We start from the raw sequence: 17,745 nt of genomic DNA, 5'->3' as shown, positions 1-17,745 counted from the left end.
TAACAGCCAGGTGGGAGACTGGCCGTGACGGCCTGGAGCTTTAAGCAGAGATGGAAAGACTTTGGGTGGGGCACGATCTAGTCCGTTCATTCTGCCTGTGGTGCGGAGCAGAGTGTAGGGTCCAAGAGTGGAAGCAGGCAGACCAGCAAGGGACGGATGGCAGGTCTCCACGTGAGAGTGGGGGTACCTTGGTCACAGCACTAGGTTAGCACATGGTCACATGCTGGACTCAGAAGGTCGAGCTGAATTAGATACAGCATCTAGGAGAAAGGAGAGTGGTCGGGGGTGATGCGGCTTCATGGCTTGAGGCCCTAGAAGGATGTGTTGTCACCAGCTGTGATTGGTACAGGCAAGGTTTGCACTTTACTGTGCATCCTTCCGCCCAGCCATTTGCCTACCCACACACTTCACTACCTGCCTCTTTAGTACCTGGGACTCTTTTCCATTATGTTGTTTTACATTTATTTATTTATTTTTATTCGTGTGTGTGTGTGTGTGTGTGTGTGTGTGTGTGTGTAGGTGTGTGTAGATCAGAGGACAACTTGTAAGAGTCACTTCTCTCCCTCCACCAGGAGGACTGAACTGAAGTCATCAGGTTGGTGACCAGTACCTTACCTGCTGAGGCTTCTTGCTGCCTTCTCTCTCTCTCTCTCTCTCTCTCTCTCTCTCTCTCTCTCTCTCTCTCTCTCTCTCTCTCTCTTTCTCTCTCTCTCTCTCTCTCTCCCTCCCTCCCTCCCTCCCTCCCTCCCTCCCTCCCTCCCCCTCTCCCCCTTCCTCTCCTCCCTTCCCTCCATTTATTTATTTATTTATTCAGGGTCTCATAGCCCAGGCTGGCCCTGGGATTCATGTTAACTCTGGGCATGAGGTAGTCATGAGACATGCTCATTCCCTGTTCTTAGAGCCTGGTTTCCAGAAGGAAGGCAGACAACATGCGGTTCCAGGAGCTCATGACTACCAGTACGACGAGCTGAGGCTCTGACCCTGCAGTGCTGTGTTAGAGGGCCAGACACCCTCACTGCAAATGGCGCACGTGTCTAGAAACTCCCATGCTACTTTTGGACCTGTTTAGTTTGTGTAGGGAACAGCAGTGAAGTGTAAGACAAGGGCAGTGGTCCCCCTGGGGAGCACTGTGGCTGCTGAGCCCCTGGGAAGGCCTCCCAGGAGTGGGGGCTGTGTGACCTCCTAGGGGAGCGTCTTTCCGAGGAGGTCCCAGCCCTTCTCCTGAGGAAGCAGCCTTCCTTTCTGGAGATGCCATGGCCCCTCTCCTGCTCCCTCCCAGGTCCTCCCTCGGCAGACCTGTGGCCTCTTCACACACACCATCTTCTACAACGAATACCCGGGAGGCTCCAGTGAGCTGGACAAGATCATCAATGGGGGAGAGCTCTTCCTCACCGTGCTCCTCAATCCTGTGAGTGCTCTGCATCCCAGGGCTGGTGTGAGGAGGGGTGCGGACAGCCTCTCCATAACCGAGGGGGCTTCCTGACCCGGGGAGGAGTGGGCAGGTTGGCGTGGGGACCTGGAAACTGGGAGGCCCGCTGTCCACTTGTGGCGCTGGCCTCCTGGGCTGTGTGACCCAGGCAAAAGCAGTGGTATTCTCTCTTTGTAATTGTGCACTCTTATATAGACATGTTAGCACTTCTTGTTTATGTTCTCTTTCTAGTCTTCATGTGTATATACGTGCACATTCACATGTGCACCACACACATTTCACTTGAGCCTTTCTGGGTCTCTCTTTTCTTGTTTGTAAGGTGGAACCAGCTATTCTAACATTATAAAATGAGCAAGGTGATTGTTATTCTCAACCTTGTGAACTGCATACTCCTCATATTCTGTGTACACTCCCTGTCCTGATTTATAAAACAGTGCAAACAGCTTCTGCTCAGGCCAGCTTCCTACGCTAGGCCTGTAATGTTAGCAGTTAGTGAGACCTGGGTTTCCCTTGGCTGAACACAGCCAAGGTCACCCAGTTTGTTGATAGTCCCAGTGTACCTTGCCCTGGGTGTCAGCGGCCAGTATCAGGTGGGGATCAGGTGACTCAGAAGCTGACCCAGCCTCACCTCCCTCTCCCTTCCCTGGAACAGATCAGCATCTTCATGACGCACTTGTCCAACTATGGAAATGACCGCCTGGGGCTGTACACCTTCAAGCACCTGGTGCGCTTTCTGCACTCTTGGACCAACCTGAGGCTGCAGACACTGCCCCCTGTGCAGCTGGCCCAGAAGTACTTCCAGATCTTCTCTGAGGAGAAGGACCCACTTTGGCAGGTGGGCAGAGTGCCACGGTGCTTTCTCTTCTCAGGCATGGGCTCCAGGCTCAGCCGTTACATGTCGCATTCCCTCACCAGTGTGGGCACACTCCTGGGCATGCATAGGTGCAGTATATGTGTACGCTGTATATGCCCCTACCCCTACTCATAAACTTGTGTGCATGCACACTCATACACAGCCTTGGAAAAGAGCCTTTGGAATCTGTGGGTAAGGCTGGAGAGATGGCTCAGTGGTTAAGAGCACTGGCTACTCTTCCAGAGGACCCGGGTTCAATTCTCAATATCCACATGGCAGCTCACAACTGTCGGTGACTCCAGTTCCAGAGAACCTGGCACCCTCATATAGATTATATATATATATACTGGCAAAACACCAATACAAATTAAAACAAAACAAAACAAAACAAAAAAAAAACACCAAACAAAAAACTTGGGGTAAGACTAGTGTAGGCAAAGTATAGAGAGTGTCTGCCCTGCCTTTCCCTTCACCTGCAGCAGGCTCTGAGCTACTGGCAAAGGGGCTGAGGGGAGGTCTAGGGCAGTCTTTGGGAAAATCTATACCAGGACTGCTAAAAACCGGAGGTAGAAGCTAGACTCAGGCCAGAGATCCACACACTTGCTCCTGGGCCAAGTCTGGCATGTGGTCTGTCTTTGTAAAGAAAGTTTTGTGGGCACCCAGCCACGCTTCTTGTGCGCCTGTCGGGGCCACTTTGGAGTGACAGCAGCAGCGAGCAGGGAGCACTGGAAGCCTAGAGTGTTTCCTAACATTTCCCAGGCGGGTTCTCTTGCTCCCCAGGGGAAGTTTGCTGGACTCTGGGTTCAGGCCTTAGCTTGTGCAGTTAAAGTCAGCAAGTCCTTGTGAGTTCCTGTCAGTGATGAGCGCAGAGCTGGCCATTTGCCAGGCTCGATGGGATTTTAACACCAACCGGAAATGGTCCCTCGCTGTCACAGAGTGGTGTTGGGAGGTGAGGATGCAGCAAGAGCACAGAGTGGTTAAGAGCCATGTAACTGCGGGGCGTGGTGGCGCATGCCTTTAGCTCAACGCCTGGGAGCAGAGTCAGGTAGATCTCTGTGAGTTTGACGCCAGCCCAGTTTACATAGTGAAGGCCAGCCAGTGAGACCCCGGTTTCAAACAAACTAACTAACTAACTAGCAAACCCATATGGAGGGAGTTCACTCATGCATCTTAGACCTCCCTCACATCCTTTCCATTGCTGTTTTAGGATCCTTGTGAGGACAAACGCCACAAAGACATCTGGTCTAAGGAGAAGACATGTGACCGCTTTCCAAAGCTTCTCATCATTGGCCCCCAGAAAACAGGCAGGTCTCTTGACCCTTGACCCAGCTTCCCCCACTGCCTGTTATCTCAGCCACAGAATTCTGGGGACCATCTTGATCAGGTCTCAGTCTTAAATATTCTATCTCCTTTTACCAGAAATGGGAGCAACCTAGGGACCAATAGGAATTGCCTGTCATTGTCGGGGTGGAAAGCAGAGGGAGATGTGGCATTTATTTTGAACCATAGTCTTAGAGAACACCCCGACACCCTCCTAGGAGTCTCCGAGACAAGGCAGGAAGGATGTCTAGATCACTTACTTGGCAAATTTGAGCAGAGCCAGGCAAAAGTGGATCAGCACAAAGAGGACTGTGATCAATTAGTCATGTCTGTCAGGAAGATGCACTGGCAGGATTGCTGAACATTTGCCATCCACTCAGTTCTATAAGGATAGGTAGGTGTTCCTTTTTATAGTCAAGAACAGAGGGTCAGGGGAGTTGTGACTTTCTGTAACATAGTTGGGAAGCGATAGTTCCAGGTCTGGAGACCTGATCTGCGACCCTGAAGACTCACAGTCTCCGAATGTTACAGTCTCCTTGGGTGTGCTGTTACACAGAGAGCACTCGAGAATGAACAAAAGATCCTCTCAAAAAGGAGGAAGGACCAAGACAGGGAGGCACCAGCAAGGAGAGTGAGTGGGCCTGGGCTTCCTGGTTCCTGGAGAGTTTCGTACGGGCTGCCCGTGCTACATGCCTATGAATCCCAGCACTCAGGAAGAGTTTGAAGTAGCCTGCGGTACATGTCAGGACACTGTCAAAAAGCAAAGCGATCCAGCACAGAACAGCAGTAAAAAGACGCGAAGAGAATGAGAATTTCCCTTTCCCATGAACGGACCTGGAGGGTCCGCACTTCCGTATCCCTGGGCTGTTCCCAGGTTCCCATTTGGACAGAGGCCCAGAGCTAGAAAAGAGGGGCGGGAAGCGCCTAGTTCTGAGACTCTGAGGAGACAGCAGGTCACTGGACTGGCAGTGTGGTGGCAAGAAAGCCTGAGTTCGAGCCCTTGTCTAGTCATGAAGAAGGCTGTGATAAGATACACGGTATCTGGAAGGGTTACAGGAACCAATGGTCATGTGTGGACCTTACGGTCTGCATTTAGTGCATCCTTTATTATACTCACGAGGGAACTAAGACTCCAGAAGGGAAGGGATTTTCCCAGCCCCTCCCAATGACTAGGGAAGACAGGCCCAGGATGTATTCTTTGTGTTGTTGTTGGGGGCTGGGCTGAGGTCTCAGCTGCTCCCACTCTCATAGGCACCACGGCCCTCTACCTGTTCCTGGGCATGCACCCGGACCTCAGCAGCAACTACCCCAGCTCCGAGACCTTTGAGGAGATCCAGTTTTTTAATGGTCACAACTATCACAAAGGCATCGACTGGTAAGTGGCCTTCTGTCTCCAGCAGGGCAGGAAGGCCAGTGTGGAGCCAGCTGGGGTGGCCGTTGTGGCCACAGCAGGAAGCAGCTGGTGCTTGCTCACACGCAGCTGAAATTCCTGCAACCAGGGACAAGGCGCAGTGACTGTTGAGTCATGTCGCAACAGTGCTGTGACAAACAGGACACTGGATGAGGAAGCCCTTTGCCCAGCCCCTCCCTGACTCCACAGAATCATAGAGTCCTCAAGGAGAGGGTTGCACCCTGTGACAAGTTGCCAGTGGCAGCAGCATGCTCTGAGTGGCTTTTCCTCCGCCCACGGCCAACTGCAGGGAGAGGGCTTCCTGTGGGTCTCTGGGGGGCGGTAGAATCATACTTTCCCAGGAGGGCACCGTATAGGGGGCTAGCCTGGGCTGCTGTTGCCTCCAGTTTTTCCAGTTGTATCTTTCCTGCCTTTATAAGCCTGTGTGAGCATGCTCTACCATTCTGCACTGTTCACTAGTGGGTTCCCCGGGTGCAGAGATTACGGGCCTCTGTGTTTGCCGATGGCCGTCTTCACATTGTTTTCTTTCACTTGCCGTATATCATCTGTCCACGCCTCTCCATCGTGCAGTCTGTACCCTTACCCAAAGCCCCTTGTGGCCGGATGTCTTAGTCAAGCCAGTGTGTTTGGGATTTTAGGAAGGAAATGTGGACGAGCAATACACCCCCTTCTGCCTGGATTTCAGGGTGCCCCGCCGCACATGTGGATAGCGGGCAGCTGTGGGGATGCTTTTGCCAGGAAGGTTAAGGAATTGGTGGCTGGACACTACAAGCTTAGGAAACAGGTTTTCTGAGCTTCCTCAGCTCAGGTATTACAGATGGAGAAAGTCGGTCTCAAATGAGAGAGGCTGATTTCTTGGCCCCATTCCGAAGACTTTTTTTTTTTTAAGTAACAAACACTCTTTTATTTTTTTATTCATTTATTATATATCCATTGTTCTACACACCAGAAGAGGGAGCCAGATCTCACTAGGTGGTTGAGGGCTGCCATGTGGTTGTTGGGAATTGAACAGCTCTTAACCTCTGAGCCTTCTCTCCAGCCCTTTTTTGTTTTTTCGAGACAGGGTTTCTCTGTGTAGCTTTGCACCTTTCCTGGAACTCACTCTGTAGCCCAGGCTGGCCTGGAACTCACAGAGACCCGCCTGCCTCTGCCTCCCGAGTGCTGGGATTAAAGGCGTGCGCCACCACCTCCTGGCGTGACTTTGGTTTTATAGGTAGGTCTGAGGTGGGGTGTGAAGGTTTGATAGGTCCTAGGGGATTCTGTTTAAAGGTCATTGGGACCACTGAAGAAACTTTGAGTTAGGGTGTACTTTGTTTCCTTTCACTGTCTCTAAGGGGATCTGTTCTGCTGGGTGGGAGGTGGGGGAGGGCCATCACAGCAGTCTAGGGAGGGGTCTGTGTTCTGCTGGGTGGGAGGTGGGGCAGGGCCATCCATAGCAGTCTAGGGAGAGGGTCTGAGTGGCAGAAGGTGACTGGAGAACACTACCCCGGGTCCAGAGGTGGCAGTGGACATCCATCTCCTTGCACTTGTCTTTTTTTTGGATGGGAGTCACTCTGAGCCTGGCTTGTCCCCAGGGACAGAGGTCAGGGCCAGCAGGTTATCTGTGGACCCACACAGTCCCCTCCCCAGGCCCCACAACCTACAGCACACTCCAGGACTCTCCAGGTTTTTGATTCTATGGTGCCCACCAGGAAAGAGAGGAATTTGGAATAGGAGTCTGCCAGGTGGCAGTTCCTCCCCGAATCCCCATCGGAGGCGAGTCCTTGCTGGTTGGGGCAGTACACCTTGCCTCGTTTTTTAGGAAATTCCACCTCTAGGGACCCCCCAGCCTGTCACACTGCATTCCTGGGGCCTCTGGCTTAGGAGATTTGGCCTTGAGCCCTGCCTTTGGGCTTCCTACAGGTACATGGAGTTCTTCCCTATTCCCTCCAACACCACCTCTGACTTCTACTTTGAGAAAAGTGCCAACTACTTTGATTCAGAAGTGGCACCGCGGCGGGCAGCTACCCTGTTGCCCAAGGCCAAGATCCTCACCATCCTCATCAATCCAGCCGACCGAGCGTACTCCTGGTACCAGGTGAGTAGGGTGTGGATCTGTACGACATTTACTGACCAAGCACCACTGTGTTTGGCCCTGGGCCCGTCGCCTGGTGTGTGATGGCTGAGAGCAGTCTTGGCCCTGTGGCACTTCTGGCATGGTGGTGGTGACAGGCAGACTGTCATTGTCTGTGTACCTGCCCACTCCAGGCTTCACATGGGGCCTGCCTTGGACTCCGATAGCCATAAGAGGCAGACTCGGAGTGGACTTAGAGAGAGCCTAGATTCCCAAAGCAGCCATCTGGGTTATCTTGCTATGGTTTCCTCCCTGTGAGGGGTAGCTGGCAGCAGGGACTCAGGCAGGAGGAGACCCTCCTGCAAGGATCTAAGAAGGCAGCCCCCACCCGACTGCAGCAAGAGCTGCAACTAGAGACCCCCGTGTTGTGGTTGCAGCTGTACAGTGCTGCAGGGCTTCCTGGGTTTCTGTGCCTGACTTGACTTCTGCTCTTGTGTCTGTGCTCATGGGAATGCTGCTCACCCTGGCCTGGGCTAGGAGGGGTTTCCTCTCCTGTCTTCTGGTCTTCCTTGGGAGTATGCCATGCTGCAAGCACTGTGTCTGAGTGGCCTTGGTGCATGAGGCTACTTTTCTGGCTGCTTGCATCAAGCCATCAGACTGGGTCTGACCTTCATGCCGTGGGACAGCTAGGCCTCAGCCTTAGGTTACCTGAGAAGTATACACTGTCCCAGCCTGGGAGGCCTAGCCACTTTGGGTGGCTCTTTGCCACCTTCTGAACCTCCTCACCTAATGCTGTGGTGGCTGCTTCCTGGGGCCTCGCTGAGTCTTGTGTAGTGTGCAGGGTTCCTCCTTTCTCTGGTCCCTTAGGACTCTCACCTGCCTGCAGTGAAAGGAGCCCTTTCTCTTGTTCTGTAGGATGCTGGTTTATACCTTGTCTTGCCGTCCCAGGGGCTCCATCTTTATGGGAAGCCTAGAGTGCAGCAGGCAGCATCTCTCTCCTCTGGGTACACCGGCTCCAGCAAAGCATGGATGGCCAGAGGGCTGCTCTCATGTGGAGACATGCAGGGGCTGAGGATGCTCTTGGGAGTCCAGTCAGTCCTGTCTGGTAGTCATCTCTTGAACTGCACAGCAGTTTTCTAGAAAGCAGACAAGGGTGTGTGTGTGTGTGTGTGTGTGTGTGTGTGTGTGTGTGTGTGTGCGTGCGCGCGCGCGCGCATGTGTGTCTGTGTGTCTCCTTTACACAGGTTTCATGTGGTGTAATGGAGTTCTCTAAAGGGACAGAGCCTATAGAATGAATATGCATATACAGGGTTTATTGGATTGGCTACACGGTAGAGTCTGAGCAGTCTAATAATGACTGTTGCACACTGGAGAGGCTGAGAGCTCTTCCAGTCCCAGTCTCTCCCTGAAGGCCTGCAGGTTCCTGGAGAGCTGCTAGGGTTCAGTTCACATTTGGAAGCCAGAAGAAGTTAATTCTGATCTAAGGGAAGGAATGCAGCAGCAGCAGCAGCAGCAGCAGCAGCAGCAGCAGCAGCAGCAGCAGCAGCAGCAACAGCAGCAACAGCAGCAACAGCAGTGTAGATGAACTTGGCAATAAGAGTGAAAAACAGATAGGCAAAAGCCACGCTTGGTTCTTCCACCTCTTTTTATCAAAGCTACCACTGGGGGGTGCTGTCCACTTTTAGGGTGGGTCTCCCCACTTCAGATAACCTGATCAAGAAGATCCCTCTTGGGTATTCCTTGTGCCTTGCCTGTTAGTTGATTACAGATTACAGTCAAGTTGACAGCCAAGGCTCACCATCACACGTGGCATTTGAATGCAGGTCTTACAAACCTAAGGCCTTATTCTTTGTCCTGTCCATGATTAGGGGAGTCGGTGCCATAAGGAGAAAGGCTGCTTTATTCCAGGAGGATTTAAGAAGGTACTGGGAAGAGAAGAAGGGAGCTGGGCTGTCTTCAGAAAGTCAGGAGGAGCAGAGATTGTCCTATACATTTATATACATTACTGCCCTGCCTGCCCTGGCCTGGGTGATGCATGATCCTTAGTGATGAGCAGGGTCAATTAGCATGGGCAAGTCCCTGGCCTCTGACCTCTGAGATCTGCTGGTGGCTTATGGCATTATAGGTTGGTCAACCTGACATTTCCTCCTTCTGTGACTTCTGTCAGTCTATCTAGTGTCTATCGAGGACAGTGTTGCTTTTGGTAGAAGAGATGCTCATGTCCTTTCATGAAAGGTAACACTCTTTCAGCAAGGACAGGGGCTTTGAATTGCAGGGCTTGGAGCAGGTGTTTCCATCCAGATGGCATTTGAGAATATGGTTGCATTTTTATTTATCAATAGCCATTTTCTCTATGTAGTAGCTGATTCTGGTTTTCCATTTTATAAAGGTGATATAATTGGTGTTCTTGTTGTTTGGGTTTTTGGAAATTGTTGTAAAAAGGAAAAAAAATGAGGGCTGGGGTCGAGCTCAGTTGTAGAATGCTTGCCTAGCATGCACAAGGCTCTGGGTTTGATATCTGCACTGCACAAATCTAGATGTGGTGACACATGCCTGTAATCATAGTGCTTAGAATGTAGAGATAGGAGAATCAGAAGTTCAAGGTCATAAGGCCATCCTCCACTGTACATAGTGAATTTGAGGCCAGCCTGGATTATATGAGACTATGTCTCAAGAAATGGGAGTCAGTGTGAAGAAAGCCACATGGGTGTTGGCACTTGCTGGCTAGCAGGTCCCTGGAGTGTCAGGAGTCTCAGAGACCGTGCCAATGAAGAGCATTTGGAAAGCTGGTGTAGTGTACCCCACCTTGCAGAGATGTGGAACCCGGGGCTCTGGAGTTGATGCCTCGAGGCTAAAGCGATGAAGGCAGAAGCAGGACATCAGCCTAGGCCCCCCCACTCACTTCTCTTCCCCCTGTGATGTACCCATCCTCTTCCTCGCCGCAGCACCAGCGAGCCCACGATGACCCAGTGGCCCTAAAGTACACCTTCCATGAGGTGATCACAGCTGGCCCTGATGCGTCCTCAAAGCTGCGTGCCCTGCAGAACCGTTGCCTGGTCCCTGGCTGGTACGCCACTCACATTGAACGCTGGCTCAGCGCCTTCCATGCCAACCAGGTAGCTCTCCGCCCTGCTTCTTGGAGAAAGGAGTGGCTGTAGTTTAAGGGGACCTGGGAAGTCATGGGAGGGATGAGGAAGGAGGGGGAGCCAGGGTGCGGTCGTGGAGAGGAAGCCCACATGGAGGGTCAGCAGGGTTAGATCACAGGACATCTTTTAGAGAAGCCTTGACTGGAGCAGAAGAGTGTGGGCTGGAGGCTTTGCAGGAGGCTGCAGTAGGTGCACTGTGGGGATGTGAGGAGCAGGGATGTCAGCTTTCTGATAGCTTAAACTCTGGGAGAGAGTAAGGTGGGGAGCTGGCCGTGAGCAGGGATTGAGCAGGGATAGATACCTTTGGTAGAGGAGTAGGGAGTTAACTGGGTGCTCAGGGCCCTGTGCTTACAGCCAGGCCATTCCTGCTGCAGTGGGCATGGACAGTTGGCCACTGGGATGAAAGCAAGTCCAGACAGCCTTTTTTTTTTTTCCTGTCTCCAGATCCTGGTCTTGGATGGCAAACTGCTGCGAACAGAACCTGCCAAAGTGATGGACACGGTGCAGAAATTCCTCGGGGTGACCAGCACTGTTGACTACCACAAAACCTTGGCGTAAGTATTGTCTTGGTCTTTGGCCAGATTCTGGGCCGGGGCAACAAAGGCTTGAATGGCTAGGACAGACCTAGGGTTGATTGAAGTTAGTAAGAAAGCATGCAGCTCTTCCCTGACGGTGACTCTTGGGCAGAAAGCAAAGGTTAAAAGGGTTCCAGTCCTATCAGAACGCTTTGGCCTTAGGAGAAGGGAGTGATGGATCTCCTCTGCGCAGCCCACCTTGGAGGATTCTCCTCAGTGCAGTCTTGGCTCTTGTCTACTGAGGGAGCTCCCACAGTAGGCGCCAGCCTGGGTTGCGGGGACTTGGGACTGGAGAGGCTGCCTTCCAGCGCTGTGACACACACAGGTGGCAGGTTCAGCCCCAGAGTCCCAAGAGTAGGAGAAATAAACGTATCCTCACTGGCTGTTTTCTTGGGAGTATTCCCTCCTCACTGTCAAGGATATTGGAGATGGAGCAGAAGGCGGTGCCTCTTGTGGAGCAGGAAACCACAACACTCCTGAGCGTAGGCTGCTCCTATCACTGGTGTTGGCTTAGGACCAAGTAGGACCATCTTGTTTTGTTTTCTCCATCTCTGGGTTCTGTGACTCGATAAGTCCTCTGGGTCTTGGAACCTCCACTTGTAATTCTAGGGGTGGAGATAAGGAGGATTACTCCTGCCTCCTAAGATGGACGGATTGAATGAGAAACTACGTGTGGTGCTCTGGGCTCCGTTCTTGGAATGGAGCCTATGTTTTCTGTGTGGCTGCTACCATCTTGAAATTTGGGGGTTAAAGAAATCTTGGGTTCAACACAAAACAAAACCGAAAACCCTATTCTACATCATTAGGGATTGCTCAGAAAATGTCTTGCAGGATTATGTGGGACTGGAAAGAGTCCACAGGGATTTTGGGAGGAACTGGAGCTGCCCAGGCTGGACCAGAGACTTAGAACATGGAGGTGCCTCTTCTGGGAGAGAGGCAGTGTACCCAAGGCAACACTTGCCCTAAAGGTGGCAAGTGTCAGCCTGCACACTCCCACTGTGTGAGTGGAGGAGACTCCCGGCACACTAGGACAAGGGCATGACCTTGAGGAAGGAGGCCAGACCACTCACCCAAGGCCTTCCAACCTCTTCAGGTTTGACCCAAAGAAAGGATTTTGGTGCCAACTGCTTGAAGGCGGAAAAACCAAGTGTCTGGGCAAAAGCAAGGGACGGAAATACCCAGAGATGGACTTGGATGTAAGTGGGGGATCTATCCCCATGACAGTGGGCTAGGTGGGAGGGGTCCCTCTCGGGGGAGGCCTTCAAACCTTTCCTCTTGACGATGGCACTGGTCTTGGGACCCTCTTGCACAGTAGTCGTTCTCTAGAGAGGAAAATAGAGGTTGGGCCTGGAGGTCAGCATCGCTTTAGTCAAGTAAGTGTTTATCAGCTTTCAGCAAGGGTCGCAGTATGGGTTCCGTGGGGAAAGCCGGTGCTGTGCATGGCCTCCACACACGGGAAGCAGAGTCCAAGGCAGGGGTGCTGACCCAAGGGTGTGGTTGTGGGACAGAGGGCGTGGAGTTGGGGGCCATGCCCCAGGATCCGAACCTGTGAAAGGGAGAAGTAGGCCACCCTGCAGGGAGAACACTGTACGAGAGCAAGTTCGGGGCGGCCACAGCTGGCGTGTCCTTGTCTTCCGCTTCCTTTTGGCCTTCAGTTTTGACGAATGCTCTCTTCTCCCTCACGGGTTTTGACCCTGGGTACTGTGCTTTGGTGCCCCTCCTCCGGGAGCATTTTCTCTGGAGGCTTCTTGTTAGAAGATCACTGGGATAAGAAAGAGTCCGGTGTTACGGAGGGGGTCACGCTCATGCTGGCACGTCACCCCTGACCTGAGCTTTGTTGCCATTGCAGTCCCGAGCCTTCCTAAAGGATTACTACCGGGACCACAACATCGAGCTCTCGAAGCTGCTGTATAAGATGGGCCAGACACTGCCCACCTGGCTGCGGGAGGACCTCCAGAACACCAGGTAGCCTCGGCCACCACAGCCAGACAGAACGCTTGTGTTAGCAGGGATGTCCTGCCTCACACTGAGCCAGACTGACCTGCCGAGAAGGGTGCTGGGCCCGGCCAGCCAAAAGCAACGAGCAATACTCTGCGAAGGCCCGTGGGGCCGGAAGCCCAGGCAGGTCTGCAAGCGCCTCAGAGCATCCGCCGCTGGATGTGTGGCCTATGGGGCCTCTCTGATACCGGAGGTCCGTTCCGTTCGCAGCTTCCCTGCCTGGGGAGACCGCTTCCTGTTGGTGGAGGGTCATTCCCCGGTGGGAGGAGTCCTGGAGACTCTCTGTCCCTCACTGTGTTCTGCCCACTCCTGCTCTTCCCTCTGTCACACCGCTGCCCCCTGCTCCAGCAGCGTGTCCCCTCAGTATTAGCTGCCATATTTCCCTGTCCTCCAGACAGTAAGGGAGAAGAGTGCAGCTGGGCCTTTCGCCCAACTAGGGAGAAAGACTGGGCATGTCCGTGAGGGTTTTGAGCCGGGCTCTGCCAGGGTTTAGCTGGGCACCCGGATGCACTCATTGGATTGGATGTGAGGGTGGCCATCTTGAGAGAACTTACGACCTCTGTATTTGGGTTAATATTATCACATCTCATCTCTCCTTTGGGGGAGAGACTCTCTGGTCCCTATAGTAACCACCTAGTGCTCATGGTCTCTTGTAGGCCCTGGGCCACTGCCATGCCACTGGGCCTAGAGATAGGGGCCTCAGCCCTGTCCTATTCACCTGGATGTGACTGTGGTGTTTCCTGTGGTAACGGCTGAGGCGAGTCAGGAGTCGGCCGGTGTCCATGCTCCGTGTACATACATCGTTTTGCAGCCACCGCCTCGGCCCAGCAGACATGGCAGAGTTAGCAAGACTGCTGTCCACTGCTTTGCCCAGCAACCTGTGGCCGAGGGTCCCCAGAGACCCCTTAACCTCCCAAATACTAAGAAGCTAAAGTATTTTAATATTTTGTGTTTTTTTTCTTGGTGCCAGAGTTTATACCCTGGGTGCTGGGGTCGCACTGTGTTTTATATATATATATATATAATGTGTATATATATATTATATTTTTTTTGGTTGGGTTTGTTTTTAATTCAGTCATACACAATGGTGGCAAGCCCTAACCTCAAAGGGTGTCATATCTTAATGCTAGAGAAGGAGTTGGGAGGAAAGACAAGTGTTTCCGGTAAGAGTCTAGGCCTCAGGGAGATGGCTTTGTCCCACAGAGGGAACAGAGACGGTAAGATGGGAAGGAAGACCAACTCTCTCCAGGAAGTCTGGGTTTACAAGCCTAGTGGCCCTGGGGTGTTTGGGCCACAGGGAAAAGCTGGGCTGGGGTGGGAGACGCCTGGGCTGCCCTCCCCCGTCACATGGTGCTAGGTTGGGAGCTGCCTTGGAGTGGGGCGCCCACAGGGACCCACAGAACTGTCTCCAGTCCCTGCAGACACAGGGTCTCTGGCTGTTTTCTGCTTGGTTTCTGTTCCTGCCCCCCATTCTTTCCACAATGTGAAGTGACCGAGGTTGGGTTGCCCTTCTCTGCCCCGCCCCCCAACTGCCAATTCAGTGTCCACCAGGCGTCCAGGACATTCTGGCATTCTGGGCTTGGAAGGGTCCCAAGATGGGCACCCAGTGGGTCCAGGAATGGGAGGTGGCCTTGGTCAGTGTCACAGAGCCAGTTGGAAACAGTACCGAGAGCTAAGTTCAGGCCCCTGATCCTGAACCCTGTGCTCTTCCAGTACCACACTGCCTCGGAGCCCGTCCTCGGGACCCTCCAGTGTTTCAGGTTCCTGTCTTTCCCTCAGTCACAGCTGTGGTCATTCATTCCAGGACACGGGGACAAACCACTCCTTCCCAGCCAGGTGCCTTTGAGCCTTCCCCTCCCGAGACCCGCACGCCGCTTTTCCTGCTGTGTCCTCTTGCTTCATCCTGGTGGCCAGGGCTGTCTTCATGCTGGGCTGGCCTCTCCTTGAGTTCTCCACTGTTGCAGAGAGGTGTTGGATGCTCAGGGGAGCCTGCATGTGTGGTTTCGGTGTGCAGAGCCATGTCGTGTCATGTTTCTCAGTGGGGTCTTGGAGCCTGTGGAGTACCTGAGGACAGGGTTGGTTGGGTATGCTCAAACGTCTTGCCAGCAAGCTGGAACCAGACTCAGAGTTGGTCAGAGTGTGTCCTTCTCCTTACTTCCCACCTGTCATGAGGGTGGCTCTTGTATTCTGAAAGTTGCTTCCTCTATGAGACCCTGTGAGAGCTGAGTTAGGGGGTTTGGAGTGGCCCCTGTATAGCATGCAGCTCCGTTAGCCTCTGCCTCTGGCCTCGGGTGGAAGCAGGCAGGTTAGAGACCCTAGCAGACAGGAGATACTCTGGGGTCTGTTTCCTTCTAAGACCCCGGGGGCTGCCATCTGTTCTAAGCCTCTAGGTTATTGCTGCTACTCTGTCCCTTCTTGCTACTGGACCCAGACTCTGGCCCAGCTTGCAGATACTGGGTCTTGGAATGTAGCTAAGTTTGTCCTAGGATCTCTCAACCAGAATGACTGGAAGTATTTGGAAAATCAAAAGAAGGTTGAGGAAATTCGCTTCAATTGTTTAGGCCACTCCCCTGTCCCTTCTGCAGTCTTTACCAGAAGCCTTTGCCTTATGGGTGCAGATCATCTACAACTGCCTCAGTCATTCCTGGTTCTAGAGCTTTCTATGGGGCAGGCACCTCTGAGAGCATGAGGTTAAAATGGACCTTTTCACAGCCTGATGGATGAGCAGTGAATGCTTCCGAGTCTGCTGATGGCCAGCGGAGGAAAACTGCTGGCCTGTCCCACCCTGGAGCCCCAGGGATATGTCAGTGGGAAGGGCGGGTTCAGAACCGTCTCACCCAGCGCTGGCCTGTGAGCGCCAGCCGCCCTCCATCTGGACTGAAGGAGGTCAGCATCTGCCAGCTTGTCTTCGTTCTCTGTGCGTGGACGTGTTGTAAACCTGTAAGTTGCAGGTGTCACGAGACCGTGGATCCCTGCTGTTGCCCTGAAAGGTAGAGGCCCTCTGCCAGACCAGCCAGCGCACAGGCGACACAGCCACTAACAGCTGCTGTCTGGTCTGTACCCAAAGGTCCCCACTCCCCACCCCCCACCTCCTGGCAATTATACCCGCTTTTAGTATTGGACCCAGTCAGGGCAAGAACGTTGTATTTTATTACAAAGTTCCTTTGAATGCTAAAAAGGTTTCCCTTTGCCCATTTTTTTTTTTTTTTTTAATGTTTGGTTTTTGTTTGAGACAAGGTCTCATTATGTAGTCTCGGCTAGCCTGGAATTTTCTGTGTAGCCCAGGCTAGCCCTGGAACTCATAGAGATCCACTTGACTCTCAAGAGCTGAGATTAAATGTGTGCACTTACCAGGTCCAGTCCAAAATAGTATTTTGTTTGTTTTATTGAGACAGAGTCTCACCATGTAACTCTGGCTGTTCTGGAAATTGCTGTATGAACCAGCCTGGCTTTGAACTCAGAGATCCACCTGGCTCTGCCTCCCAAGTGCTGGGATTAGAGGTGTGCGCCACCACTCCCAGCCCCCAAAAGGTATTATTTTTAAGGCCAGAGGGTCTGTTGTCATGTAGAAGTCCCACATTCCAGATCCAATTGTCTCCTCAAGGGTGATTTTGCTTTTTGTGCTAAAGTGGCATTTCCCTCTGCCTAAGGTGTGGCTCCTTCCACTACCACCTGTATGTAGCAAGGGCCAGACCAGCCTGGAGGAAGGGAGAGGGCTCCCTGGAGAGGTGGCATCACACTGGGAGGGTCTGAGGGCACTACGGGCTGGAGTGGACCGTTGAACTGCCCCAGGGAGGCCAGGCTGGGCATGGAGTTGTCAGAATGAGTGTAGACAGCTTAGAGGCGCTAGGCTGCCCCATGCCAAACACAGCATGCATGTTTCTCCATCTCTTTCCTTCTCTGTCTTCGTTCTGGCTTCCCTGCTTCTGTTCTGTGGTTCTGGGGTCTTCACTTTTTAGATGGTCCGTGTGCACTGGTGCAGAAATAAGACCTCAGGCTATGACGGGAAGACGGAGAAGTGCCTCCTCTAGGCCGCAGTGTGAGGAGCACGGGGTACAGTGGGTGGTCATGTGACAGTCTTCCTCCCGAGGCCTCGGCTTCCCCTTCCATAACATGGGGAGATGGAGGCCACAGCAGGGGCTTCCGCGTGTCCACGCAAGCGTCAGCCGTACCCTGTGTGAAATGAGGTGAGGGGTTTGTGCCTCCCCTCTCCCCCCCAGGCCTTCCATGCAGTGCTGGGGTCAAGGTTGTCTGGCTCTGGGCTTGGCCTTTGCCAGCGCTGAGCAGGCTGGCTACTGACTGTGTGTGTCGACTCTGCTGAGGGCCAGTGTGAAGGCCAGGGGAGACTCCCCACAGTGTTTCTGCGGAAGAAGTTCACCTCTCCTCCCTCTTCTCTCCCTGGCCCGGAGAAGGCCGCCGGAGGAAGGGGTTTTCTATGACTGAGCTAGCTTTTCTTACGGGCGAGAGGGCTCTTTTGTAATTTGTGCATGAAATTCATGTTATTTCCCGGGGAGAGAAGAGGGCCGACTGAGTGGGGTGGGGGGCACATTTGGGAAGCAGGCAGAGGTTTCCTTCCCGGCGGGGGTGGGAAGGGGGTGCAGAGGGCATGCTACCCAGCTCACCTGAAGAGGGCTCTTGAACCAGCCGTTTTGGGTTGTGTTAAATGTGGGAACTTTCCTCCATTAATGTACAATCTTGAACTAACTGCTAATAAAATGGGATTCTGTTTGTACTTATTGGTCCTGTGTCTGTGCCTGACTTCTGCCTGCTAGGGAACGTGGAGATAGGTTTTCATCATGGCCCAAATTTGCTCAGTTTGCATCCTGGTTTGGTCAAGACACACCATTTCCCTGGCATTCTAGATTGAAGCCTTTTCAGTGCTGTGGAGGCCTGCCCCAGGGCAGCCCTGGGCTGTCTCAGATGATCCCGAGCCTGTGGGCACAGGGTTGTCAGTGCTAGG

At 53.1% G+C, this 17,745-nt stretch overlaps 1 protein-coding gene across 8 annotated transcripts in view; it reads left to right on the top strand.

Moving 5' to 3' along the window:
- The window catches only part of Ndst1 (N-deacetylase and N-sulfotransferase 1), a 62,343-nt gene extending 44,826 nt beyond the window's left edge, over positions 1-17,517 (top strand). For all 8 annotated transcript variants that reach the window (XM_076555316.1, XM_076555318.1, XM_076555317.1 and 5 more), the window contains 9 exons: positions 1,280-1,408; positions 2,082-2,264; positions 3,490-3,586; positions 4,854-4,977; positions 6,916-7,090; positions 10,012-10,182; positions 10,657-10,766; positions 11,881-11,983; positions 12,637-17,517. In XM_076555316.1, coding sequence (XP_076411431.1) covers positions 1,280-1,408; positions 2,082-2,264; positions 3,490-3,586; positions 4,854-4,977; positions 6,916-7,090; positions 10,012-10,182; positions 10,657-10,766; positions 11,881-11,983; positions 12,637-12,756 — 1,212 coding nt within the window. In that variant the 3' untranslated portion in view covers positions 12,757-17,517. The remainder of the gene's footprint in view (positions 1-1,279; positions 1,409-2,081; positions 2,265-3,489; positions 3,587-4,853; positions 4,978-6,915; positions 7,091-10,011; positions 10,183-10,656; positions 10,767-11,880; positions 11,984-12,636) is intronic.
- The last annotated feature ends 228 nt before the right edge of the window (positions 17,518-17,745 follow it).

Source organism: Peromyscus maniculatus, chromosome 19, assembly GCF_049852395.1.
Source record: "Peromyscus maniculatus bairdii isolate BWxNUB_F1_BW_parent chromosome 19, HU_Pman_BW_mat_3.1, whole genome shotgun sequence".
In the NCBI taxonomy this organism is placed as follows: Eukaryota; Metazoa; Chordata; class Mammalia; order Rodentia; family Cricetidae; genus Peromyscus; species Peromyscus maniculatus.
Note: the sequence above shows the minus strand (reverse complement) of the source record. Positions and strands in the feature narration are given on the sequence as shown.